General features: G+C 37.2%; 1 protein-coding gene across 5 annotated transcripts in view; it reads right to left on the bottom strand.

Moving 5' to 3' along the window:
* DIAPH2 (diaphanous related formin 2) overlaps positions 1-27,581 on the bottom strand; it is a 908,418-nt gene that overhangs the window by 458,862 nt on the left and 421,975 nt on the right. For all 5 annotated transcript variants that reach the window (XM_054470847.2, XM_054470849.2, XM_054470850.2 and 2 more), the window contains 2 exons: positions 27,331-27,432; positions 12,155-12,394 (listed from right to left, as the gene is read on the bottom strand). In XM_054470847.2, coding sequence (XP_054326822.1) covers positions 12,155-12,394; positions 27,331-27,432 — 342 coding nt within the window. The remainder of the gene's footprint in view (positions 1-12,154; positions 12,395-27,330; positions 27,433-27,581) is intronic.

Here is a 27,581-nt window from a genome sequence, read left to right as displayed (position 1 = left end):
GTTATAAGTAGTACCAGTATACTATTGTTTTTGAACAGGTATTGATTTTATCCAAAAAATTTAAAATACTAATATTTAACTATATGTAGAAAGATGTTAGGAACTTGAGAAGCAGTTTTAAAGATACTCTTATTGTAGCATAAAAGGGAAGAGAGCATTCTGATAATTCAGATTTAAAATTCAAAAAAGAATAAAAGGTAAGAAAATAATGAATGGCAAGGCTTTGTGCTTGCCCCCATGACGGAAGGCAGGAAAAGCAAAACTGAAGACATTGTTTGGGGAAGAGAAGAAAAGTACATCTTGGAAATGGGGCTGGAATTGTTTTTTCCTTCCTTTCCAAAGAAGTGGAGCAGCTTTACAGTATAGATATCATCTAACAGAGAATGCACTTTCTTGTCTTGTGGTTAGTTAGCCAGTGTTTATGAGCAACATAATTTATTTTTCATGTGTGCTATTCTATAAAATCCATTTGCCTGTCCCCACACACACTTCTCCCTGTCTCTTGCTTTAGCATTACAATGTTCTATATCTGGCATCTGGCTCATAAGCTCCTCAAGGACTGGAGATGTATGTTTTACTTCTCTTTATCCCCGCAAAGCATCTAGCACAAGGTTCCACAGAGAGTAAAGGCTCAATAAATGTGGCCAACTTGCTGCACAAATACTCACTAAAAAGTCGTTAAATGTATATAAATAATTCTTAGATTCTCTAAAATTATCACAGAGCTTTATTTTAGTATCAACTGCTACTTTATAAACTTCCTTCCATGGACATGAGCTCTCCTTGTTAAGGTTGTGCAATGCCTTCACTAGGAAGGCTTCATTTAACAGGAAAATCAGCTTGTAAGATGACTGGTCAAACTTAGTCATGGTAGCTATGTTTTTGGAACAGTCTCATACAGGGTCAAAATCTCCTTCGAACAGAGCTTTTATAGAATAAAAAAGCCTTTGTTTTCAGACTTTCTAATTATATTCACGAAATGCCATTCATGTTGTCAACTTTCCCCTACTGTGAGAATTACAAAATCAGTCATAAGATTATACTCAGAAAACGACTATAGCAAGTCACAGAACACTAAGCCAGCTGGGTTCATTTAAATCCTCTATGAAAACAGGCTTCATGGTGAACTAAGTAAGACCTACAGTTAGTTCCATAAATCATCATTTTTTGTCTGCTCTAGCACTGAAAATGCTTATTGCTGCTCCTGATACATGGGGTATTCATCAAGAACAAAAAAAAAATGTATTTTTGTAAACTAGAGGAGTATTCATCTCTGCCAGTTATACTATTCAACCGTTAACTGTATCTATTATTGTTTAGTCACAATGACTTCAACAAGTATAGCTGTGACACAGCATTAATTTGATTACTTTTTTTGTATTACTGTATAAGGATAATTTTTTTAAAATGAAAGAAAATATAGAGGCATTAATTTTCTTATTTCCTGAAAATGTATCTGTATTTAATGAGTCAAAAACTAAGCCATAGGTGAGTTCTCTACAGAAAACAAATTATACCCTTCATTACAGTTCTATACACAAATATATATGGTTGACTTTTTAACGCTTATTATTGGTAGAAGATAAGGAATATAATTTGGTAATTCTTAGTTTGCATTCTTCTTTTTTTTTTTTTTTTTTTTTTTGAGACGGAGTCATGCTCTGTCACCCAGGCTGGAGTGCCGTGGCATGATCTTGGCTCACTGCAACCTCTGCCTCCCGGGTTCAAGCAATTCTCTGCCTCAGCCTGCCAAGTAGCTGGGATTACAGGTGCCCACCACCACGCCCGGCTAATTTTTGTATTTTTAGTAAAGACGGGATTGCACCATCTTGGCCAGGCTGGTCTTGAACTCCTGACCTCGTGATCCACCCGCCTCGGCCTCCCAAAGTGCTGGGATTACAGGCGTGAGCCACCGCGCCCGGCCGGTTTGCATTTTTCAATGCTCTTTATGAGTCAACTGATGTATACAAAGGAACATTTAACTCAATCCTGTTTCTCTCTGATTATCCAATTATGAAAACCACCCCAACCCTTCTCACTCTTTCATTCTCTTTCTCTCATTCTGTGTTTCAATCTCTCTGTCTCTGTCTATCTCCCTGTCTCTCTTACTCAACACCCATATGCACACACACCCTTTTTGGCTTGGTCTGGCTCTTATTTTATTTTCCTTGGTCCTTCCCCTAATACAAAACTTTCAAAAGTTGAAATCTCTTCCATAACAAAAAGGTCATGTGTTTGCAGAGGGGTGTATAATAACGAGGCATTACTAGTACTCAAGGCAAGTATGTCCTCTCTATATATACATCTATACACCTCACAGCAAGTTATCTAGATATCTAGGAGGCAGACATAACTGTAACATATAAGTTAAAATCAGAGATAGCAGCATAGGCTTCACAATATTAATAATCACAGGTAAAGGGAGGTGTGTGTGTGTGTGTATGTGTGTGTAATAGGCAACAGAAAATTTTAACATACATAAGAATAATAGAAAAAAATCCCATGAGTCTCCAAAGCAGTCAGCATTGACAAGGAATACTAATCAAGTCTGCATCAGACAAATTACGTTTACAAACTATTGTTCTCTAGAGAATTTAATAAACTGAAAATTTTGGAGTATAATCAAGTTTTCACACAACCTATAGTATTGTAAATGTGATGATTTTGTCTAAACAGATGTAATCAAATTCTGAGAAAACAAACAAGTGTTACATTTAAAGTACTAGCTAATTTGCAGCAATGAATGTAAATTAATGAATATTTCAACTTAGAGAAAAAAATCTTTAAATAAGCTCATGGGACCTCTATATTTTAAGAGGCAAGGAGGAGAATAAAGGTGTGAGTTAGTTTCTTTTACTCAGAGCTCAAGTTTTCAAAAAGATATTTTGAGACACATAAGCTTTTAGAACTATAGCAATTTTTAAAAGTACATCTATAAACTTTGTTAATTCCTATGCCTGACATGATCATATATTTTTCCCTCTGCTGTAATTAGCTTACCACAAAGTTAGTGTTTTCTCTCATTTCAATTTCTTAATGTAGGCTACAGAGAACAAGAAAGATATAATGCATCTCCACATTAATATAAATCTAGAAGACGTATGACCATTTGGAAAAATTGAGGCTATCATTTTAGAAGATGGCACCTCATAAGACAGAGACACATATTACCTTCATTAAGTTTTCTTTCTACTTAAGTAGTCAGTCTGTATGTGCACCACTATACTACACAGACAGACAAGAACAGGTAGCTGACATCTTAGAAGTGGGACAAAGCACTGACTTGCTAATTGAAGGACAATCTTCAAAGCACACAGTAGCGTATTCATAGGATTACAAAATCAAGGAGCCATGATAGTCTGTTTCCATCTCTTAGAGGGCTGCATTTTAAAGAAGATAAACTCAAAATAAGTGGCCTGTGTTTGGTTCAGATTTTAAATGGCAATGAAGGGCATTAGAGGTGAGGACTTAGGATTGGATTTCTGAGCTGGTATCCAAGTATCTTGATTTAGTGGAAAAATCAGATGACTGAAGCAATCTTCTACTACTACCATTTGCCTACGTGCACAAGTCCATATGCACACATCAGCGGCATGTGCATTAGAATACATAATGAATAACATACAGCAATTAAAAGACCTTATGGAGAATTCTTTCCTTTAAAAAATTTAGTGTTCTATACATTTAAATACTTCTAGATTTACTAACTTAAGTAGTATTAATGCTTGCCTTTTAAAAATTACATATTTTGGTGTATTAATTTACATGAAAAAGTGTAGGAAACAAAAACCCGTGACACAATTATAGAAACTGAATCCAGAATGTCACCACTGACATAGTATCACAACAGTGTAACATTCATCTTTAAGCTCAAGAAACTATTCAGTGGTTCTCAATGATGAGAGCCCAGTAAGCACAGTACAATGAAACACAATGGACTTAAATAAAGGTCAACCATCACATAAGCTGAACAAAGGAAACTATTTAAAATTAAGAATGATATCCTGTTCTTGTGTCATTCTATGGTGCTTAGTTATTTCAGAGGTCTAAACTATAGCGAATATTCTTGCTTCAACGTAATATAATGAGGCACAGACAGACCCTTAAATTGAAATGTTTGTATCCACTGGTCATGAATTATGAACAAATGGTACAGCATGTCACTGTATTATATGACGACATTTTTAAATGCAAAGTACCATGAATATGTTCCTTTGCATTTGGTGTAGCATAGAATCTTATATCACTGATTAGCAAACAGTGACTAGGAGAGATCACCAAATGAAAACTCTTTCCCGCAAATAGCTCCACAGAAAGGAAAGTTTAAAGGACCCCCAAGGAGAAAAAGAAAAGTTTGGAAATAGGGCCTAACATTTCATCCCCCTCCATAAATGATCAAGAGTCTAATCTTCCCTTTCACAGAATTTTTTTCAAGACAAATTATAACCCACGAAGTCATTTTCTTCTCAGCAAATTATCAACCGTATCTCCCTCAAATTCAGTTAATGCTAACTATTGTCTGATAGGAAAAAGTATATTTCAGTGAAGCAAAAGAGTCAATGAAAATTCTAAAAATAGCATGATCCACTGAAATCATTTGTTTGAGTCCCAGGAAAAGCTGGATCCTAACTCTGCCATCATCACTGAGTGATCTTGGGTAAAGCCATCTCTCTGGAGAGCAGATCCTCATTTGTAAAATATTGAAAACAGCAGTCAACCTTGCCTACACAAAACTAAAATACTCTGACAGTCTATACAACACCAAGGGATAGCTCCATAATTATTCAAATTATTAGATGCTATTTTATTACAAATATATAGGCTCTGCTGCTTGGATACATTAAAATCTATTACAAGATGAGAAACTTCCTATTGATAGGCCTACAGTTACACCAAGCTGAATTAAAATAAAAAAGATAGATTCTAAGTTTCATGCCAGAGAGCCAAGAAAATTCACAAGAGGTTTTCTCCATTTTCAGAATACTGTTTAAGTGCCAGAGTTGGTTCTATAATGCTTCCTTGAAATGAGCCAAGTATAACCAAACATTGTTACAATGCAATAAGAGGCAGGGTGCTACACAATTTTGTAAACAGAAAACCTGTATGTAAGCCCCAACTTGGACCTTTACTAGTTTTTGAATCTTGGACAAATTATATAACCTCACTGGACTTTAGTTTTCTAATTTGCAAAATGGGGTTAATAATACTTAACCTCCCTGAATCACAAGGAAAACACTTTATAAACTATAAAAACACAGGCAAACAAATGCATGGACTGTCGACCAGGATTTATTGATCGTTGCTAGGTTCCCTTTCGGTACATCCTATAGTGATTATTTTCTAAAATATCTTTGGTTTTAAATTAATAGTCTCATGTTAATTTATTTAATAACCCATATTTAATAATGAGTTGCTGATTTGGATTTACAGCAAACAACACATTTTTGTGTCTTTACAAATAAAGCATAAAAAATCTTACAGTTACATATTCAACAGTTTTGCTGGCAAAAATACGCCCTTTATATCTCTGAGGAACAAAATGTTCTCACTTAAAAAACAAGTTAACACATGCTGAGTATTAATAACAAATCCTCTATTTAATCAAATTGTCTGACTTTCAATCTGTAGTAATATATTGAGAGCTTCACATATAATAGACACTGGAGATATAATGCAGAATAAAATATACATCCAAATTTGACAAGTTCTGAGTCTTGTGAAGGACAAAGGGGAAGAAAACAGTAAATTAAATGCCAAGTAAAGACACGGTGAAAAGGTGGCCATATGGTAACCCAAGGAGAGAGACCTCACCAGAAAACAACCCTGCTGGCATCTTGATCTTAGGCTTTCAGTCTCTATAACTGTGAAAAAATAAATTTCTCCTCTTTAAGCCACTCAGCCTATGGTTTCTGTTATGTCAGTCCAAGCTGAACAATACACTGACTAAAGTATTTTGCTTCTACAAGCATCAGTTTTCTCACTTGTGGACTGAAGAGGTTAGACTAGATGTATTCATATGCTGACATTCTGAGTTTATATGGACACAGTCCACATTATTTTAGCTAGAAATGATTAGACACTGAGAAACTTTGTGTGTACTTACATATGACTTTTTTCTAAGGTCTTTTGTAGATTCTTTTGTGTGTGTGGATTACAGATTTCCAAATTTTACTACCATAGACAGCAGTCACTTTTCTTTACAAAGCATATTTTCTGGGGTAATTTTCTATTTCACAATAAAGCTGAACCTATTTTACTTTCCTTCTAACAATTTCTATGGGGGAAATGGATGGAGATGGATGTTTCCTTTGTATAGCTGGTATGATACTTTGTCACTAATACCATGTAATGGCCTCTAGATGAGGCTTTACATGTTATAGATATTCTAGATCATGGGTATCCAATCTTTTGGCTTCCCTGGGCCACATTAGAAAAAGGAGAATTGTCTTGGGCTATATATAGTATATACTATCACTAATGATAGCTGATGAGCTAAAAAAAAAAAAAAAACAGAAAACTCTCATAATGTTTTAAGAAAGTTTATGAATTTGTGGGAGGATCATGGCAGACGGGAAGCAGGACTAGACTGCAGCTCCAACTCGGATGGACAGAGAAGCGTGCGGAGGCTTGCGTTGTGAATTTTAGCTCCAGAACGACTGCAGGGATAAACCAGGAATCCCGAGAGGACCCACAGACCCTCTGAAGGAAGGGGACTGCTGCTGCAGGACCCAAATACTGTGAGTGCCGAAATTGCGAAGTGGGAAAGGGAGATCCTCCACCACCGAACACACACCCCTACTGGGGAAACCAAAGGTCTAGTTTGAGGGAGAAGTTTCCAACCTTACCTGGAGTTGAGTCAATTTAGAGAGCCAAGCAAAATATAGGGGTAGAGGAAGCAGCGGGAAAGGCCCTGGGAGTTCGCTGGGTCCCTAAGCAGGCTATTCCTGCCTGGCATCATAGGGATCCTTCCGGAGGGCAGCCAGAGGCACAAGGGGAAAAGCCACAAGGAGAAGAAAGTCTCCAGCTGATCTTTGTAACAACTTGAAGTGGTCAAGAAGCCTCCTGGCCAGAACTCAGTGGAGGGCATGAATCCGCTGTGTAGACTTTACAGGCAGGGGAAGAATTAAAGGCCTTTTCTTTCACAGCTCGGAGGTGGGTAGCCTGGGGCAAGTTCTCAGCCCTGTTTGCCCATTGCCTGGAAACAGACTCGTTGCTGTTAGTGGGGGCATGGTGGGAGTGGGGCCAGCCCTTTGGATTGCGTGGGAGCTGGGTGAGGCCTGTGACTGCCGGCTTTCCCCCACTTCCCTGACAACCTGCATGACTCAGCAGAGGCAACCATAATCCACGGTAAGTACACAACTCCATTGAGCTGGGAACCTCACGCTCATTCCCTACAGCAGCCGCAACAAGACCCACCCAAGGAGAGTCTGAGGTCAGACACGCCTAGACCTGCCCCACCTGATAGCCCTTCCCTACCCATGCTGGTAGCTGAAGACAAAGGGGACATACTCTTGGGAGTTCTAGGGCCCTGCCCACCGCCGGTTCCTCTCCATACTACCACAGCTGATGCTCTATGGAAATCACCACCTCCTGGCAGGAGGCCAACCAGCACAAAAATAGAACATTAAACCACCAAAGCTAAGAACCATTACAGAGTCCATTTCACCCCCATGCCACCTCCACCAGAACAGGTGCTGGTATCTACAGCTGAGAGGCCCATAGACGGTTCACATCACAGGACTTTGTGCAGATAACCCCCAGTACCAGCCTGGAGCCAGGTAGACTTGTTGGGTGCCTAGACCCCAGAAGAGAGACAACAATCGCTGCAGCTCGGCTCTCAGGAAGCCACATCCATAGGAAAAGGAGGAGAGTACTACATCAAGAGAATACCCCATGGGACAAAAGAATCTGAACAACAGCCTTCAGCCCTAGATTTTCCCTCTGACGGAGCCTACCCAAATGAGAAGGAACCAGAAAACCAACTCTGGTAATACGACAAAACAAGGTTCCTTAACACCCCCCAAAAATCACACTAGCTCACCAGCAAGGGATCCAAACCAAGAAAAAAATCCCTGATTTACCTGAAAAAGAATTCAGGATGTTGGTTATTACACTAATCAGGGAGGCACCAGAGAAAGGTGAAGCCCAATGCAAGGAAATCCAAAAAAAGATACAAGAAGTGAAGGGAGAAATATTCAAGAAATATTCAATCTCAAACTGAGATTTAGAGAAGGTAAGTGACTTAGTCAGGAAAATTTGACTAGTAATTGGCAAAGTGTAAGTTAAAACGTAGGTTCCAAGCCCACAATGTTCTCCCCTTTTGTAAGGTTATAGATTCTTAATCCTACCTATCCTTAAAGATTCTTCTTTTTCAATTTACCAGCACTGCCCAGTCACCAAAGATTCCCTCCTCCCCTGAACTCCTGCTAATCTCAGTGGCTATTTATTTTTGCCCTCATTGACAGTGTACCTTGTGACATTACATAATATTGTGTATGCATATTTCCTGGCTACTCAACTGTACCACAAGCTTCTTGAGGTTTCTGTGTATCTTCTCTATTGTTGGTAGGCCTCCGATGAATAGATCATCTGTTTTATTTTGTATTTGTTTATAGCTGCCTGATATCCCTTTACCTGCTCCTAACCTTTGGTAGCCCTATCTTTCGTAACAGCACGCTTTAGGGCATAACCAATCTTCCATGGCAGGTAGTTTTGGTAGCACTGTCAATCAAGGTTTTTTGCTCTCCCTTGAACAAGAGGTGTTCTTATAATCCACACCGGGCTCATTAGGCTCTCTTCATAATTTGAATTTGAATCAAACATAGGGAAAGGAGAAGGAAAATGGTTGGAGCTGATATATCCCAAAGGCAACATCCTAAAAAGACTTTTCATTCATTCCTGCTACCTGAATTCTCAAAGCTGTCACAGTTGCTGTTCTTTTAAAGGGCAAGTTCTTTAGTCTTTCCTCAGTTTCTGGCTTAGTTACTTCATATCCTTCCAGCAAGTTTCACTTTTTGCTTGAATCAGGCAGAGTCACGTTCTGATACTTATAAACAAAGATCCTTATTTGATAAACCCACAAAGCTTAGTATAGAGGGAATGCTAAGTATTTTAAAATGTTTTGTCCTTATGCAGATTATATATGCTATTTCACACTGAAAAAAAAAAAAAACAACAAACAAATGGCCTTGAAGTGTAGCATTTCTATTGGTTAGAATTTTAATAACCAACAGGCTAAGCTAACATTGGGAGCACATCTTCATTGAAATGATTTTTATTACAGTTCAGCACACTGGTTTGGTGACTCACAAAGTGATAATTCACTGCTGCAAATTAACAAAGCATTTTGTGGTGAGGGTAGTAATTACAATAATGAATACCCTTTAGTGTTGACATTTTGGTTAACCCATCTGTTTTCCTTTTCTTCCCAAATACCATAACAGCCAATTGTGACCATCTGAAATTTTTATATTACCTTACTACAAGATACATCTGATAAGTTTAACCACATGCCTCCTTTTTACCTAGATGAATATTTTAACATACTCTATAGCTTCTTGTTAAAAGCACTGGATTAGTTTTAAAATCACTGAGAAAAGAAATTATCATTAGAAAAATTTAGGAGAGTAAATGGTATCATTTTAAAACCATAATCAGTGTTCTATGAGGGAAATTCCCCTTGCTATTTTCTTTAAGAAGGCAATCACTAAGAAAAATCAACGAAGTAATCTTTCATAATACAACTGAAATTAAACAGCAATTCTAGCTAATCATACATCAGTAGTTAATTCTAATTCAAACAGAATACAGAACTAAGCTATTTCTATGTGCTTCAGAAAATTTCTGTCATTTTAGACATTTACATTTACTCACAATCCTTTGTATTCCAGGAACATCCTTTGAATCCTATACATTGTGGGAATATCATGCAAGTGTATGATATTTCTCTTTCTAAATGACAACTGTTTTCCTAGAAAATTTCCCAGAAGATAAAAATCTTACTGAAAAGTGGGGGGTGAGTTGGGGGACAGATTTTAAAACCTTCACTTCTTTCACTTTTGGAACACCTATTGCTACATGATAGTATTTCCCACAAGATTATTTTTTATTTTATTTGAAGTTGGCAAAAATCTTTGTGCTGAATCCTTTGAGCATACCTCTAGTGATAGATGTCAGATCAGCGTTGTGTAGAAGAACTTTTATTTGACAGGTAGATGACAGAAAGAAGCCTCTCTCCAAAATATAAGATGTAACTGTAAAATCCTTCGGTGAGATTAACATAATCTTTTGTTCCTATGTATAAATGACTTATTCATTCTTGCTTCAAAGAAATCAGTTCATGTAATTAATTTGAATAGTGTAAAATTAAGACACTTATAAGGTACATATTTCTTCAAATTAGAATGGTTTAAAATTTTTTATATGAATTAAATGCAAAATAGGCATCTAATACAAATTTCTGATGATATTTTAACTTATAATCTTTTTATAACTGTCAAGCAAGAACACTTTTAGATTCACTCAGTGTGCATACAGCATATACTCTAGGCAAGTAGCACCATGGTAGAGATGACTCTGTTAACATTGGGGATATGGTATGCAATACAATGCTAAAGTCCTAAATACTTTATTTTATCCTATAAATCTGGCAAGATTTAGTACAGTTTATTACAAGCATTGCCTTATTCCCTCTGGCATTATGAAATGATTTTACATGTCCCCAAATATCACAAGAAGATGGGGGTAAAAATGTTTTCTTCACAAAATCCAGCATTTCCAGATAATCTTCCCTATTTTCCTTGTTCTCTTTCCTAACAGCCCTCAAAAATATATCAGGAGTAAACAGATACTCACAATTCTATTGTACATCCTATTATTATCTATAAGTGTTATCTTTATGTCTATTTGGGTTAGAACTACCAAGATCAAATCATTTTTGATACATATCAAAGTGCTAGTCCATGTATATGTAATGAACATCAATTTAACGCATGTATAGAAAAGAAATTCATATCCATTGCTAGATTTGGGATTCTCATTATAATATACTTCAAGAACTAACCAAAGTTCTGCAATATTTTCAGATGTGAGAGAAAAAAAAAGTGAAAGAATGGTGAGTTGTCAAAGACAGATTGCTTGTTTTCAGATTTATTTTCGTCTCTAGCTTTCTTACAGGCCTTCACCTCAGAGTCTTTTTAGGCTTCTATAACAGACAGATCTTTTCTTTGAATAAGGTGGTTTGCTCTAGCCTGAAAATGGACATGTACAAGCACTTTTGGGCTTCTCTGTTTCTTTGTTTGCTTTTCATAAGTCTCAAAAATATTATTAAATGATCCAATCAAAACAAGATGATTGTTATTCAATTTTCTTTTTTATCTCTTAGTTAATGCACTAGATACCTGACATTGAAGAGTATTATTATCTTAGAGTAGAATAAGCAAACTATATTCAAAAATAAATTTCTGGCTATTTATCTCATTAAATTTAGCTTGTCAGATACTTTTTAGAAAGACATAAGTAATAATGTAAAGGAAATACAACACTGCATCTATTTTATTTTATTTTATTTTATATTTTATTTTTTGAGACAGAGTCTTGCTCTGTTGCCTAGGCTGGAGTACAGTGGCGTGATCTTGGCTCACTCCAACCCCCGCCTTCCCGTGTTCAAGCAATTCTCCTGCCTCAGCCTCCAGAGTAGCTGGGATTACAGGTACCCGTCACCGCGCCCCACTAATTTTTTATTTTTAGTAGAGACGGGGTTTCACCATGTTGGCCAGGCTGGTCTCGAACTCCTAACCTCAGGTTATCCACCCGCCTCAGCCTCTCAAAGTGCTGGGATTACAGGTGTGAGCCATCGCGCCTCGCCAATACTGCATCTACTTTATAAAAGTGGGATTTTTTTGTCTATAAACTTTAGTAAAATGTAATCAGCAAATGTTAAGTACTGTATTCCAAAAGAATTTTCAAGTCTTTTAGATTTTACTAAGATTTAAAAAAATTACTTGTTTGAATTGAGATATAATTCGCATCCCAGAAAATTCACCCTTTTTAAGCATACAATTTTGTGGTTTATGTACGATTGCTATTTGCAGTATCACCTTTCATAGACAAGAAGATTACTGCTGTAAATTAGCATTATAAAATGTCATCTTACCTTACAAAGGAAGTTGATCTTAAATCCCAAAGACTGGGCATTTCTTGAGCCTGAGTTCATGTAGTTTCCAACAAGAAGAACTAACTCTAAAAGTCTGTTAAAGCTTTCACTTTTCTTCAGTTCTTCACAGGCAAGAGTTACTGCTATGATGCTTGGTCTGATGTTGTTTACGTGTTCTTCAAATGTGAGCTTGAACAGGATACTACTGAGACGAGGCTGTAACATTTTCACAGAGCTCATCTGTAAGATAAGAAATACTCTATGAGAATATACATTTAATGCCTCTTATTTTATCTCTTTAGTGGGGATAATTTCACAGACAACACTGTAACATTTCTGCATAAAGTCAGTTTGCTCTGGGATTTTAAAAATCTTTTTTGTTTTAAACATTCCAAAGAAATATTTTATCAAAGTTTAAAAAGCAGTTGGCTATACAGGTTTTTAAAAAATAAATCATCCTTATGGCATTAATAAAATATTATAGAAGGTGAACAGTTGCTATATGTTAATTGCATAATCATTAGCCATCAATAGCATTCAAACTGCCAAAATCTGTCCCTGAGGTGAACTAGGAAAATTTATAAACATGAAATTGAGTTGAGTGAATAGTTGGGCCACAGATAAAAGATGTACCTGATGACAGAAAATATAACTGGAAAATTTCTTAAGAAATTACCTATTACTATGCTGTTTGAAATCAGAAGACTAGCTCTGATTGAGCATTTAATAATTTTTAAACTTATGATTTCTATTCATAAAATATATTATTTATATATACTCTAAAGAATTTCTAAAGAATTTCACCTACTTGACAGATGCTGATGTTAAGTAATTAGATGATAGTAAAATCACATGAACTTACTTTCAAGTACATTATGCAAGAATTCTATATTGGTTTTCTTCAATACAGTTCAACTTTGGTTTTCATTACTTGTTTCATAGCACTGGTGCACATTAAATATTCCACTTGGTATACTTACTATGATAATAATTGTTTTAGTTTTTAATTTCCTATAGCTCCAAGTTACTCAACTAGTTTTCCTTCACAAAATGAATTCTGGAAGGGAGGTGGGGGAGAGGTAGACACACATGAACACACACAGACACATGCACACAGTGAAAATAAATTATTAACATTCCTAATTATATTTGTTTTTGTATGTATAGCCTACTTCCTTAAATACAAATGCCAAGTACAGATTAGACACCAACATATCTGCAGATAACATGAAGAGAATTTGACGACATAAACAAAAGTTTTTAAACCACAAAGTACCTTTCAAAAGCAGCAGATGAGCTGTTGGGCAGACCATATCTACTCTAATACAGAATCAAGACATAGTCCATTATTTTTCTTCTTCGAATTTGCCCGTTAACCATGAACATCTGCCTCTCCAAACATGAACCTCTGCCTTCTACTAATCCTCCTATATGCTTTCATGCTTTTCACAGGCAGATATACAAAAGTATGATGAAATATCTACCTGTTACTGTATTTTTGTAGGTCTCATCACTTATGACTCACTTTTCTTTTTTTATCTGGTCAGGGTATTATTATACAAATTGTCCTGCTATTTCTTCAGTACTCACATGGCAACTATAAAACACGCCACCTATTCACAAAAAGCTTACAATACAGTCTGAAACTCAACATAGAACCTTGAAAACTACTGCTGGTGAAAAAGCCAGCACATGATTTTAGGTAGGTAAAAAGAAATTAAGTTCTGGAGGTGTTCACTGGAAGAAGAAAAAACTTTAAACTCTTATGATTACAGTGTTTAATGAAGGCTTCACAGTAGAGGAAATACACATGAAAAAAATGTATGTATAGGTGTGTGCATTCATGTGTAAATTTAAGCACACATAGAACTGACACTAAAAGGAAAAAGTGGCCGGGCATGGTGGCTGAGGCCTGTAAACCTAGCACTTTGGGAGGCAGAGGCAGGAGGATCACTTGAGGTCAGGAGTTTGAGACCAGCCTGGCCAACATGGCGAAACCTTGTCTCTACTAAAAATACAAAAATTAGCATGGTGGTGGTGGCACGTGCCTGTAATCCCAGCTACCCAGGAGGCTGAGGCAGGAGAATCGCTTGAGCCTGGTAGGCAGAGGTTGCAGTGAGCCGAGATCGTGCCACTGCACTCCAGCCTGGGCGACAGAGTGAGACCCTGTCTCAAAAAAAAAAAAAAAAAAAAAGAAAAAAAGAAAGAAAGAAAGAAAGAAAGGGAAAGAAGAAAGGAAGGAAGGAGTAAAGAAAGAGAATGGTGTGAGAAAAGTAAAGAGAGAATGGTGTGAGAAAAGGTTTATAGGCTAGGTATATATGACATATATACCTAGGGGTAGACTTGGAAACAATGTATCTAAACAGTCCAGGTAAAGGCCACAGAAGCGGAAGCTAATCACATCAAAGTCTATGTCTCCATGAATTTGCAGGTCTCTTTGTGTATGTTTGTGTGGGAATCACTCTGAGTTTCTCTATATATTTTTCTGCCTTCATTTCTGCCTCTACCTCTGTCTCCAAATCCCTCCCCACTTTATTTTTCCTTTCCTTTTACTGGTAACTGGCCATCACTAGCACTGAAGCACGTTTTCTATCATTTTACGTTTAGGGAGTAGTTTTTTGGTCTCCCTGATGACTAAAAAAGCCATAAAGCTACTTTGAGCAGCTACTAGTGACCATGCACTTGCTCTCCTGGCCATACTTTGCAGAGCTTATAGGGGCCCTGTTCACCAGGGTGCCCTTGGTCCCAGATGGACAAGGAACAAAACCCTTAGGCATATGTGGGCTTTTAGTCTTCTTCGGTCCCAATATCATGTGCCTTCAATCATATTCTTATCCTTTCCATGTTTTGTATTAGCCTACAATGTTTGGCCTACAAACTCAGAGAACATGGATTTGATATTTTTATAAAAATATCAGCTCCAATTGAAATTACATAACCAAAATATGCTTTGATACTGATGGTAACAATGCTAACAGCAATGAACACTTATTAAGTACTTTGTGCCAGACATTTTTCAACATTTGCTTTATATATTAACTGATTTGATTCTCAAAACAATCCTAGGAAAAGGTTATCATTATTTTCATTCCAAAGATGAGAAAAGTGAAACAAATAGTGAGTAACTTGCACAAAATCAAATTGTATGTTGGAAACCTGAAGATTTGAATGCAGGCCTTTGGGCTACAGACCCCAGACTCTCAACCGCTACCCCACACTGCCTCTCGAGTCTTAATAGGAGCAGTAAGTATGATTAGTTGAAGGAGAGATTAATGGCAGGGAGACCATCAGGAAGTTAGCAAAATGGTGTAAGAAACAGGTAAAGAGGTAGCATGTTGACAGTAGGAAGATAAAGAAAACAATGGATATAAAAGATAGAATTAAGGAAGAATAAATGGGACTTAGTAACCGACCAGTTATAGCAGGAGAAAGTCAAAGATGGCTCCAAAGTTTGAAGTCTGCTGTGAGGCAGAACAATGTTGGCAATAATGAAGGTAGAAGGAGGTGCTAATTTGGTACAGTTTGTCACTTGGTTGTTTGCTTGTTTCAGAGAATGAGAGTAGATGGATTTGCTTTCCCTGATCTGCTGCTACTTAAATTCCAGTAAGCCAATCAGGGACTAAGGCAGCAAGGGCAGGTAGGTGTAGCTTAGTAGCAACTAAGTCAAATGAGACTGAATTTAGAAACTGTCATGTGATCTGACTGTGTGAAAACAGTCTGCCTAATTTTCTGGTCTTAGTTTCCCCATCGTAAAGTGGGAGAAATTCCTGTAAAGCGGTCTTGTTTTGATGAAAAGAAGGGAGTCAAAATAAATGATCCATATGTTTACTTTCTTCTTTTTTAGGCTCTGCCTCTACAGCTGTGGGAAGGTAGAGTAAAAAGTGCTAGTTCCATAAAGGAAAAGTATTGCTTGGCTGCTACGAAAAATTTGTATTAGCATTTAAGTAAATTCAGCTTCAGCTGACCATCTGACATCAAATAGGGCATCTTTTTTTTTTTTTTTTTTTTTTTTGAGACAGAGTCTCGTTCTGTCACCCAGGCTAGAGTGCAGTGGCGCAATCTTGGCTCACCGCAACCTCTGCCTCCCGGCTTCATGCCATTCTCCTGCCTCAGCCTCCCGAGTAGCTGGGACTACAGGCACCCGCCACCATGCCCGGCTAATTTTTTATATTTTTAGTAGAGACGGGGTTTTACCGTGTTAGCCAGGATGGTCTTGATCTCCTGACCTTGTGATCCACCCGTCTCGGCCTCCCAAAGTGTTGGGATTACAGGCGTGAGCCACTGCACCTGGCATATAGGGCATCTTCCTTCTAGCAATGATGCTCTTATTTTCCCATTCAAGACCCCAAATCTTGAAGTGATATTCAAGTCACAGTAAACACAATGTTATTTATAATAATACCAATCCTTACCAATATTTTAACCTGCAGAATTTCTGAGAGTTGTCCCTTATTTTCCATGCTTACCATATAGAAACTCATAATTTTATGTACTTCAAGCTTGGATTACTAACATAGACTAAATGTTCTCCTTGATCCCTCTCAAATCCTCTAAAAAAAATAGTAAAATGATACCTCCATGATAGGGAAATAATAAAATTGCTTTATTGACATGTTGAGTTTTTGTTATTATTATGATATCTGCTAGGATTTGAAACTATAGTTCTAGGGGTTAGAAGTATTGGAGTTGGCAGATTTGGGAGTTATCTGAATAGATGCTATGGGAGGTAAGGTCATTGATACAGAGACTGCATAGAGAAAAAAAAAGGAGAAAGGAGTCAAAAGCTGCATCTTGTGGAGCACCTAGCACAGAGTCTTGAGTATATCAGTATGTGCTGATTGATTTTTAAAGCACTCCTTAGCTGACTAACCATTTTCCAGATCTTTTCCCCAGTAGGACAATTGTCTATTCAACAAAATTAATAGCTGACAGTAATATTTTACTTCCACAAAATAATGTCTTCAGTTATAATGTCAAACCAGAAATGTTAGGGAATTAACTTTGTTGAACCGCTATTACTAGATATTAATCTATCATGAGTCAGCCTGCTTTTCAGAAGAAGTTGTATACTGTAAGGGGTTCAAAGTTGCCCTTTGATCTGGCAAAAATTCTTCATTGATTCATCTCCTACAACAAGGTTTGATACATGGCATATGATAAAAAGTGATTTTGAAAATAAACCATCGTAAAATGAATGAATGGCTTCATTCATACAAATAGGAAACATAATATTCAGTAAAATGCTGGGTCAAGAAGAGAACATATAGTTTCAAGAGGTATAACAGCAGGCTGATGTGGGGAAAGAGGAAGTACATGTAAGGTCACTCATTAGCTTCCAGGTAGGTCACCCAACAATACCACCAAGGCCCAATCTTAGCCCAAATTCAGAGCCCCATACAACTTTTTCTTAAAGAATAGGATTTAGGAGAATTTTTTTTCTCTAAACCCAGGAAAGAGGGGGAAACAATTATCTGCATTCTCCAGACCCATACTGTAAGCTGCAGTAGGAGAAACAGCGACACTGTAGTTACACAGACATAGGTTTGAGCCACACTTCTGTCACTTTACTTTTTAGAGACAGGGTCTCACTGTCGCCCAAGCTGGAGTGCTGTGGGGTGATCACAGGTCACTGCAACCTTGACTTCCCAGGGCTCAGGCGATCTTCCCACCTCAGCCTCCCGCGTAGCCAGGACTACAGGCACATGTCACCATGCCTGGCTAAGTTTTGTATTTTTTTGCAGAGATGGGGTTGTGCCATGTTGCCCAGGCTGGTCTTGAACTCCTGGGGCTCAAGCGATCTGCCCACCTGGGCCTTCCAAAGTGCTGGGATTTCAGATGTAAGCGACCTCACTGGGCCTCACTTTCTAGTTGTATGACCTACTGCAAGTTACCTGGAGTTTCTAAGTATTTCCTCATCATGAAAATGTATTCATTAAATCATCTATACACGATGCATTAGAACTTAAATGTGATACTATGTGTATCACTCCTGTCATAGTAACTGACATGATGTAAACACCCTAAAACAATAGTTATCGTTGTTATTACATTCTTTATTCATCCTCAGAAATCGTCAGTATGAAGAAACCGGGGTCCTTATCTGTTCCCCCAAACCCAACGTAAAGTTTCTCTCATTCAAAATTAAGAAATATATTTCCAGGGCTCAGTGAAGAACAGCTCTCATTATCCACTGTAAATATCATGCTTTATTTAGCTATTTTTAATTCATAATATATATCTACTATTAGAAATGTTATTATTAAAATTGTATTATTACAAAATCAAGAGATGATGGAGGAGGCAAGCTATACATGTGCGTCTCTTAACAAACGCCACAAACCAGTACATATTGATCATAACCACAGACTTTTTGCAACCATAAGTGTGAATTTTTACGATCAGACCAGTGTACACTGATAGAAACAGTGGCAACTCCATCAGAGGATTTGGATATGGAAGGAAATGTCCTAGATAACTAAGCTTAGAAATAGTAGGAAGCACTGAGCAACATCCCCAGCCACAGATACAATTATTAAAACGCTCATGTCTCATAAAGGCACTTGAGTGCACCTAAGTGATATAAGTAAATAAAATAAAAACTCTGCTGAAATGTGTGTTTGTATTTAGTTGTGGTCCCTTGCAGCATTTTTGTTGACTGGCATCCTTTGTTTTATAATTCATTCCTTGAAGTGCTGTGGGATGCTGACCAGGGTATTGTATTACGTAGGGGATTTATTTGTGTTACGATGTACTTGTCTATCAAATCACATCAAGTGGCTCTCATTTCTTTAGCTGATCTTCACTATATTAAAAAAAAATAAAAGAAGTGCATTGACAGCTTTAGTGAGAGCAACTACAAGTGGGTTATTTCCCCAAAGAGTTAGACACAGTTTTGTTTATATAATTTGAATTTTACACACTTCAGTACCTACGCAGCTCATGAATATTGATCTACTACCCAACTAACCTACGAATCCACCGAGAAAGGAAAAGAGGACAAATGTAAAAATCATGTGTGATGGAAAAGGAGATGGCCACATGGCACTCCTATGGTCAGGTGTGGCCTTTAGAGTTATTTCTATCATCTTTCCTTTTCACTTCTAAGACATATTCCATTAAGGCCTAACATATGGGAGAAAAACTGATCCCCCAGTCTCTTCAAAATATAATGTTAAGAATTCCTTAGAATTAACAGATAAATTTGTAACAAATATATATTTGCTACAAGGTATTTTTTCCAGTTACTCTTTTGATTCATTGCCCATTGAATATACAGAATCCTTTTGTATCTGTGACTATAACAAAAAGAATGATCATGAAACCACATTAAAGGAGAATGGACTTAAGTTTAATAGAAGGCAGAACTGCCTACAGAAATGAGATTGAGTCAATACTGACCAGATTTCTGCCTGGAGTTGTGGAAATAAGGCAGGGGCATTTATGACACCCTATAAAGTAAAGACTGTTATCTTCTTCGAGACAACGACCTCCTCCAGGGCAGAACCTCTCCTACTTATACTCATTCTAATACTTTCTGTAGCAAATCCAGTACCAGGCCTGGACAAAATAATCAATACAAGTGTACCAGCTATATGGAGTCAATGCCAAATGTTTGTACATTAGATGTCATGAGAGAAAAGGGCCATACTTAATCTGTGAATTGAAGCCTTGAAAAAATTGAGTGTTGAAAACTGATTCTACATCAGAAAAATAATGATGTAGGCTGGGCGCAGTGGCTCACGCCTGTAATCCCAGCACTTTGGGAGGCCGAGACAGAGCAAGACTCCATCCCAGAAAAAAAAAAAAAAAAAAGAAAAAGAAAAAGAAAAAAGAAAAATAATGATGTACTGGTAGAGAATAGTTCCCCAAAGATAAAAATATGTGGAAACTACTCATCAACAACCATCCACTTGTCTTTACTCTAGAACAGAATACAATAACATTGTGTGCCCCAAAAGGCACTATAAACTCAGAAGAATCACACTAAAAAGTTAGGCAAGAATTTTAAAACACCTTTCTGAAAACATGTTTGAGGCCAAGAACAGCCATCAACATTTCTTTTTTATTGAGATGGAGTCTTGCTCTGTCATCCAGGTTGGAGTGCAGTGGTGCAATCTTGGCTCACTGCACCCTCTGCCTCTCGCGTTCAAACGATTCTCCTGCCTCAGCCTCCTGAGTAACTGGAATTACAGGCACCCGGAACCATGCCTGGCTAATTTTTGTATTTTTAGTAGAGACAGGGTTTCACCATGTTGGTAAGGCTGGTCTCGAACTCCTGATCTCGTGATCCACCCGCCTCAGCCTCTCAAAGTGTTGGGATTACAGGCATGAGCCACCATGCCTGGCCACAGCCATAAAAATTTCTATGGTGGTGTTAGGAATTAGTGATGTGTGTGGGGGGGAAAATGAAAGGGTTAACTTTTGATTTTTAAAAAATTTAATGAAAACCAATCAATAGCAAAATTAATTGACACCTATTGACCTAATTTGAATATTCAATTTTCAGGTGGTTTTATTTTACTTTGTTTTATTGCAAAAGCTGATGGAAATAAGAAATTCTGTCACAAAAAAATGATTATTATGAGAAGTTATTAAGAGGGATAAGAATATAAATACATGTATTTGAGAATGAGTCATGGTGAGTTTTCTTTTACCTGATCTCAAAATTATTAAACCAGCTTTTTCCTCAGATAAAATGAATATACATCTAGAAGTAAGAGCTAGCACTAATATTTACAAAAGTAATGAAAATAGAAACAATCAGGGCATTACAAATCAAAACAATACTCCAAATGCAGGCATATAAAATAAAGAAAAATGCAATTTTCACACTGAATATGCAAAAGTGAAAAATGATTTGATATTAATGGAACAGAAGTCTTACAATTTTCTATCCAAACTAATTGCCTTTGATGATATGTGGAAGGAAAAAAAAAAGCTTTTAAGAATTTTCTTTTCACCTGGTTAAGCTATCTTTATAGCTCATAAGCTCTTATGAGGCTTTAAAAAAATTAAAAAGCACAGTAAATTTATAGCTGTACTTCCAACTATATGCATAAATCCTCTCCTCCCAACTTCATATATTTGTGTAAAAAAAATTTAAATGTGCTGTCCGCAATATCACATCATCTGTGCTTCCTATTATGAAGATTTCTACGCCCAAGCCTATTTCAACATTTTTTGTTAGATTATAGCTTTAGGATGTTTTTAATTGAAAAATATGGATAATTTTGAAGTCAGAAAAACAAAGTACCGATTACTAAGAGAATTAATTATTGCCTTCTTTTCCTCAGAAGATGTGTTAGTTTAATAGATACACACAGTATGGGTCTCCATCCCCTGTGCAAGACATGTGGGAACTTCCATAGCTCTGAGGTTTGAGAACAGCTGAGCTGCAAAGACACTCAGAAGAGTCTAAAAGCTCCTGCTGAGGGTTCTTCTAACTGCCAGAGCTTTCAAAAATCTGTGCTTTTTTTCCTAGTAAAGGTACAGCACATAATTACAATGATATACCAAATTCAATTCTGTGGGAGGTAGGTTGGAGGACAAGTCAGTGGGAAGCTATGCAGCCAATCTACCCCCTAAACAAGATTATTGATCACACAATATGTGGGAGCGAGCATGTCCCCCTTACCAGGATCTGTCTCTAGACAGAGGAAAAGTCTCTGGGTTTTTCTATTTCTTTTTTTTTCTCTTTTTTCCAATTGGTTGCACATGATTATAAGCAAACCTAATGATGTGGCTGCTAAAAAAACCCAAAAGGTTAGAGAAAGCTTAGTGTCCCAGTCACTGCCTTAGATAAGTTTCTTTCTTTCACAATTTCCCCCAGTTCTGTCAATTTTATTGTGTTTTTTTGTTGTTGGTTTTTGTTCCTGAGACAGGTTCTGGTTCTGTTGCCCAGGCTGGAGTGCAGTGGTGCAATCTCGGCTCACTGTAACCTCTGCCTCCCGAGCTCAAGTAATTCTGCCACCTCAGCCTCCCAAGTAGCTGGACAAGCACAGCACCATGCTTGGCTAATTTTTGTATTTTTTGTAGAGACGGGGTTTTGCCATGTTGGCCAGGCAGGTCTCAAATTCCTGGGCTCAAGCAATCTGCCTGCATTGGCCTCCCAAAGTGCTGGGATTCGGATGTGAGCCACCTTGACCAGCCAATTTGTTAATTATTCATTATCATTATTTTAATGAATATTGCAAGAGTAATCTAATTTCTGGCACATTTATACCCCTAACTGATGAGATTTTATCATCTAAGAAGTTATATAATCAAGGAAACTCTATAGGGCACTACTCAGGGTTAGAGTATTAAAATCAGGAAATAAGGCCAGGTATGGTGGCATACACCTATAATCCCAGTATTTTGGGAGGCTGAAGCAGGAGGACTGCTAGAGGCCAGGAGTTCAACACCAACCTGGGCAACACAGCGGGACTCCATGTGTACAGAAAATTTTTTTAAAAAATTAGCCGGGCATGGTGGAACTTGCTACTCAGGAGGTTGAGGTGGGAGGATCACTAGAGCCTAGGAGTTCGAGGCTGCAGTGAGGTACGATCTCGCCACTGCACTCCACCCTGGGGGACAGAGAGAGAACCTGCCTCTTAGAGAAAAAAAAAATCAGGAAATACTATTTATTATTTAAGAAGGGGAGGAAAGGTTTCAAAAAGGAGCTTAAATTCTTTTATGTTATCAAATGCCATATAGATACAGAATAAGATGGGACTGAAAGAGTCCACTTGATTTTCCATTCATGCAAATGCATTCAAGAAATATTTGTTAAGCACACGTGAATAAAATCAACATAGTTCATCCATTTATAGAACTTGCAATATAGTTGGGATTATAGACAGTCAAGAAGTAACCTCATAAATAAACATTTAATTAAAATCCAGGATGATTTCTAGAAAGGAAAAGAAAAAAGGTAATCTGGGAGAGTTTAGCAGGGAGATCTATTTCTGACTGACTGAAAGGCAAATGAAGGTACCACTGGGAAAGCAAAAATTAAGCTATGACTTGAAGTATAAACAAGAGAGGGAGGCAGCAAGCGGGAGTAAAGGAGCAGCATCTGCAATGGTTCTGAGCAGGAAAGAACATGGTAAGTTCAAAAATAAAATGTGGCTGAGGCATAATGAGCAAGAGGTCAAATAGCAGGTGATGAAAGTAGGAGAGGTGGGCAGGTGCCAGACCAGATAGTATCTTCTAGGTCATGGTAAGAAGTTAATGCTGTAGCTTTAGTGCTATAGAACAGCACTGGTATTTTAAGCAGATAAAAATTATGATGCAATACAGATACACTCTAGAAACATCCTACTAAGGGTTGTGCCGAGACAGATTTGGAGAAGGGCAAAAGTGGTAGCGGGAAAAACAAGATAAATGTATATTGTAATGGTTAATTGAAACGATGATTCTGGCTTGGGCTAAGGTAGTGGTGATGGAGACAGAGAGAAGTGAGTATATTTGATGTGTATTTTGGATGTGAACAGGATTTAAGGGCCTTTCTTATTTCAATTCCAATGCATTATTTAAGGCAGAATTCTGATCACCATTGGTTGAACAGTGAATGAGAGTTAAGGAAGTAGAGAGAAAAAGGAGACTGATCTTTGAAAAAAACTGACGCTAGGAAATGGAGAGAAGGCAGTAGCAAGCAGAAACCTCAGTCGGGAAGGATTTTTATTCATCCATCCACCCATCTATCCACTCCTTTCCAGGCAGCAAATGACTGAAGATTTTCTTTTTTTCTGAAGAGCAGGGCAGAGTGGAAACTGACAAATTGAGGAAGTAATAAAATAACTAACAGAAGGAAAGCAAGCAAGAGATACTACCACCTAAAGTAGGCAGTGCATAACAATGCCCAAAACTGAAGTGAAAAGATTAGCATGTGGTAGAGCATCACATACACACCCACATACCCACAACCCAGGAGCACAGTGGCTAAAGCACTGGCTACAAATTCAGACTGCTAACATTTGAATTCTGTGACTACTAGTTACTATGTAACCTTGGAGAAGTAAACTAGTCTTCCTTGGGCCCAGTTTCCTCATTCTTTTTTTTTTCTTTGAGGCGGAGACTTGCTCTGTGGCCCAGGCTGGAGTGCAGTGGCCGGATGTCAGCTCACTGCAACCTCCGCCTCCCAGGTTCAAGCGATTCTCCTGCCTCAGCCTCCTGTGTAGCTGGGACTACAGGCGTGCGCCACCATGCCCAGCTAATTTTTGTATTTTTAGTAGAGATGGAGTTTCACCATGTTGGCCAGGCTGGTCTTGAACTCCTGACCTCAGGTGATCCTCCCGCCTCGGCCTCCCAAAGTGCTGGAATTACAGGCATGAGCCAAGGCGCCCGGCATCCTCATCCTTAATATGGAGCCATTAATAGTGCCAAACTCGTAGGGTTGTCATGAGGAATACATAAGTTGGTGGAAGTAAACATGCTTCTCATAGAATCTGACAAATTAAGTCCTCAATATTTATTTTGTTTCTATCCATACTAATAGCAACAACAATAATGTTAATGACGGGTTTGACAGAGAATGAGTAAGTAAAAGATATATAGCTAGAGAAAACTTTGTAGGTAGAAGAGATATTGGAGATTTTGAAGTCAAAGTGCTTTCTTTTTTCTCTGGCAAGTAACAGGTTAGGATGTTCGTGGTAAGTTAAAAGAATGGGGAGGAGACAGAAGACTTGAGGAGAGAAGGAAAGGTATGGTATGGCCACTATGGAAAAATGAAAGGACGCAGAATAGGGAGCGAGTGAAATAGCTGTTAAAACGGCAGTGAGAGTCTGATTGAGGTAAAGGCTAAAATGTCAAAAAGATACCAATTGACTCACTTCACCAAAGGGAGCAGAAAGGAAGAAAGTAAGACAGTCAGAGATACAGTGAGAATGCGAAGGAGCTTCATTCTGTAAATTCAGGGAGACACTGGAGGTTTTCCATATAGAAATCATGCGATAAATACACTAATAATGTTAACAAGAGAAGTGAGCAGAGGCAATGAGCCTTTCCAGTTTGGAGCCTCTCTCATTACTGCAGATGATTCTATTAAACAATTTCCAAAATTGTCCTCACATTAGGCTGTTGATATATGTTTAAGGGTTAAAAAGTGTTTGGATGTATACACACAGAAGTGAATTGAATTTCAGCATACACCTAGAGAAATATGTTTTAGCAAAATTTCTATTGTTACAGATTTAAATCATACTACTTTCTAATTTCAGGCTCGGACTTAGGCTTAATAATTGTCCTGTAATTCAATTCCATAAACATTTATTTACTGTCTATTTTATACATGATATTGTTCTAAACACTGCAAAGTACACGTTTAACAGACTAAAGTATATCATTGTTTAAAAAATATTTCCTTGATGTGAATGCAGCTAAACTTTATTGGGCAAATCCTGATTGATACTATCTTAGGTAATTTACATAGTGTAAACTAGTTTGTAATGTCCTTGACTTTCCGCTCCCCACCCCCAGACATGTAGCTAAGAATGGTGAAAGTAAATAAGGGGACTAGGTTACTTCATGTAAACACAGCCTCAGAATTATTTATGGTTATGTGCATAAACAAGAAATCTCTTCCATTTTCTATTTTGCTTTTAGTTCAGAAGGTATATTGCTTTTTATGTCCCCAAACTTCATTTCCTCAGTGTGGTACCAAGGATACGCCTCTTGAAAGGACCTGCTTGGCAAACTAATACATCTTCCAAGATAAACTGCATTCAGAAAAAAAAAAATGGCTTCAGAGAAATTGTGTAGTATATACCTATTGTAAAACTCATAACCATCATGACGCAGCTGAATTCTCAGAGGGTATATAGCCTCGCTTCAATTATAATATGAATCCAAGCAGCTTAGGCTTCAAGTGTGGACTTTGGTCTAAATAACTGTATTACTCAATGTTGTGCTAAATTGCTTTTAGTTAACAAATGATATCTATCGAATTTAGTTGATTAATTCACCTTGTTCAAAAATAAGAGAAATACCTTTCTCAGATACCATTATATGCTCTATCTGATCCCAAACATACATTCCTGATTTTCTTTGCAAGAATTTGACAGAATCCTTCTATATAAGTGTAGTCAATGCCATGTTTCAAAATTAATAAACTCTAAATATGGGTGAGCATTTATTGCACATGTTCAAAAGGAACATGCTCAGTCGCATCTAGCACAGTTTGACTCTAAACAGGATTTTTAAACTGCAAGGTATCAGATTAGATCAATTCTAACATATTATACTATTTAAAAGCTTATAGAATATTTTGGATAAGGCTGAAAATGTTTGACTATTAGGTCCAATGGTAATTTTAAAATTCTTAGTATGCAAATGGAAAATGTTCAGGGAGCCAGGGTAAAGTTGGTGACCATAATGGAACTACTCATTCATACAGCAAACAAACTTGCACTGACCACCTAAGTAAAAAATAGCTTTTTCTCCAAGAAATTAAATAAATCATAATGCCCTCTTTCCTGCCATTTTTTTGTTTTTGTTTTTTGTCAACTATTTGAATAGTCAGTTTGGGGAATACTTAAAATAAAACTATAATCTTGAATTCAAACTTTATACTTATTCATCTTTTGTACCCCTTAATATGAAGGGTGGAATAAGAAAAAATAATTCATTCCAATAATAATTTAACTACATGATGATTTAAAGACATGATGTATAAGATTTTCTTCCCAGCTAAAACAGCACATTTTAAGCTTTAAATCAATTAATGACACTCTATATGAAATCTGAAAATCCTTTTGCTTTTTCTGACACGACATATACCCTAGAAAAAGAGTCTCTAGTACTTTGCTAATTATCTAGTAATTATCCTTTTATTTAACCTAGTTTTTGGGGGCCAAATTCTAACATTAAGATCTAAATGGAAAGAAAAATAGCCCATATAATAATAATGTATACTGTTTGCATATATTAATAGAATTAAAAATTGGCACTGTTATTCAAAAGATCCCCTGAGATATTTTGAAGCATTTTATGAATGCGAATATTTTATTATTTTTCAATGCCATGACAAATAATAATAGGAAAAAAAGGATTTTTTTCTGACAGCCAATATTGCATTAAATTATGTAGCAATACAGTAATGAAAAAATAATTGACAACTGAAATGTTTCTCTTTTCACTGTTTCTGGCAAGTGTTAACCTCCCAGCTGAGTTTGTGGTCCCTCATGTTGGATACATACCACAACTCCAAATTGTTCAGGCTCACAGAGGTCATCATATTCGTTCTTAAGTTCTGCTAATTCGTTGAGTATCTTCTGCTCAGGAAGATGTTTCACAAGGTTCTAAAAAGAAATAAAAGTATAAAAGTTTAGTGTTTTAGTATTAGAATTTTTAAACATGCATTAACAATTATGAAAGTGATTAACTAGGACAGTACATTTCTGGCTGTGGTTCTGTTATGGTACCAGAGTATCCGCCCTTCCCCGCCCCT

Source organism: Pongo pygmaeus, chromosome X, assembly GCF_028885625.2.
Source record: "Pongo pygmaeus isolate AG05252 chromosome X, NHGRI_mPonPyg2-v2.0_pri, whole genome shotgun sequence".
NCBI lineage: Eukaryota > Metazoa > Chordata > Mammalia > Primates > Hominidae > Pongo > Pongo pygmaeus.
This window is presented reverse-complemented; position numbering and strand designations above follow the sequence as displayed.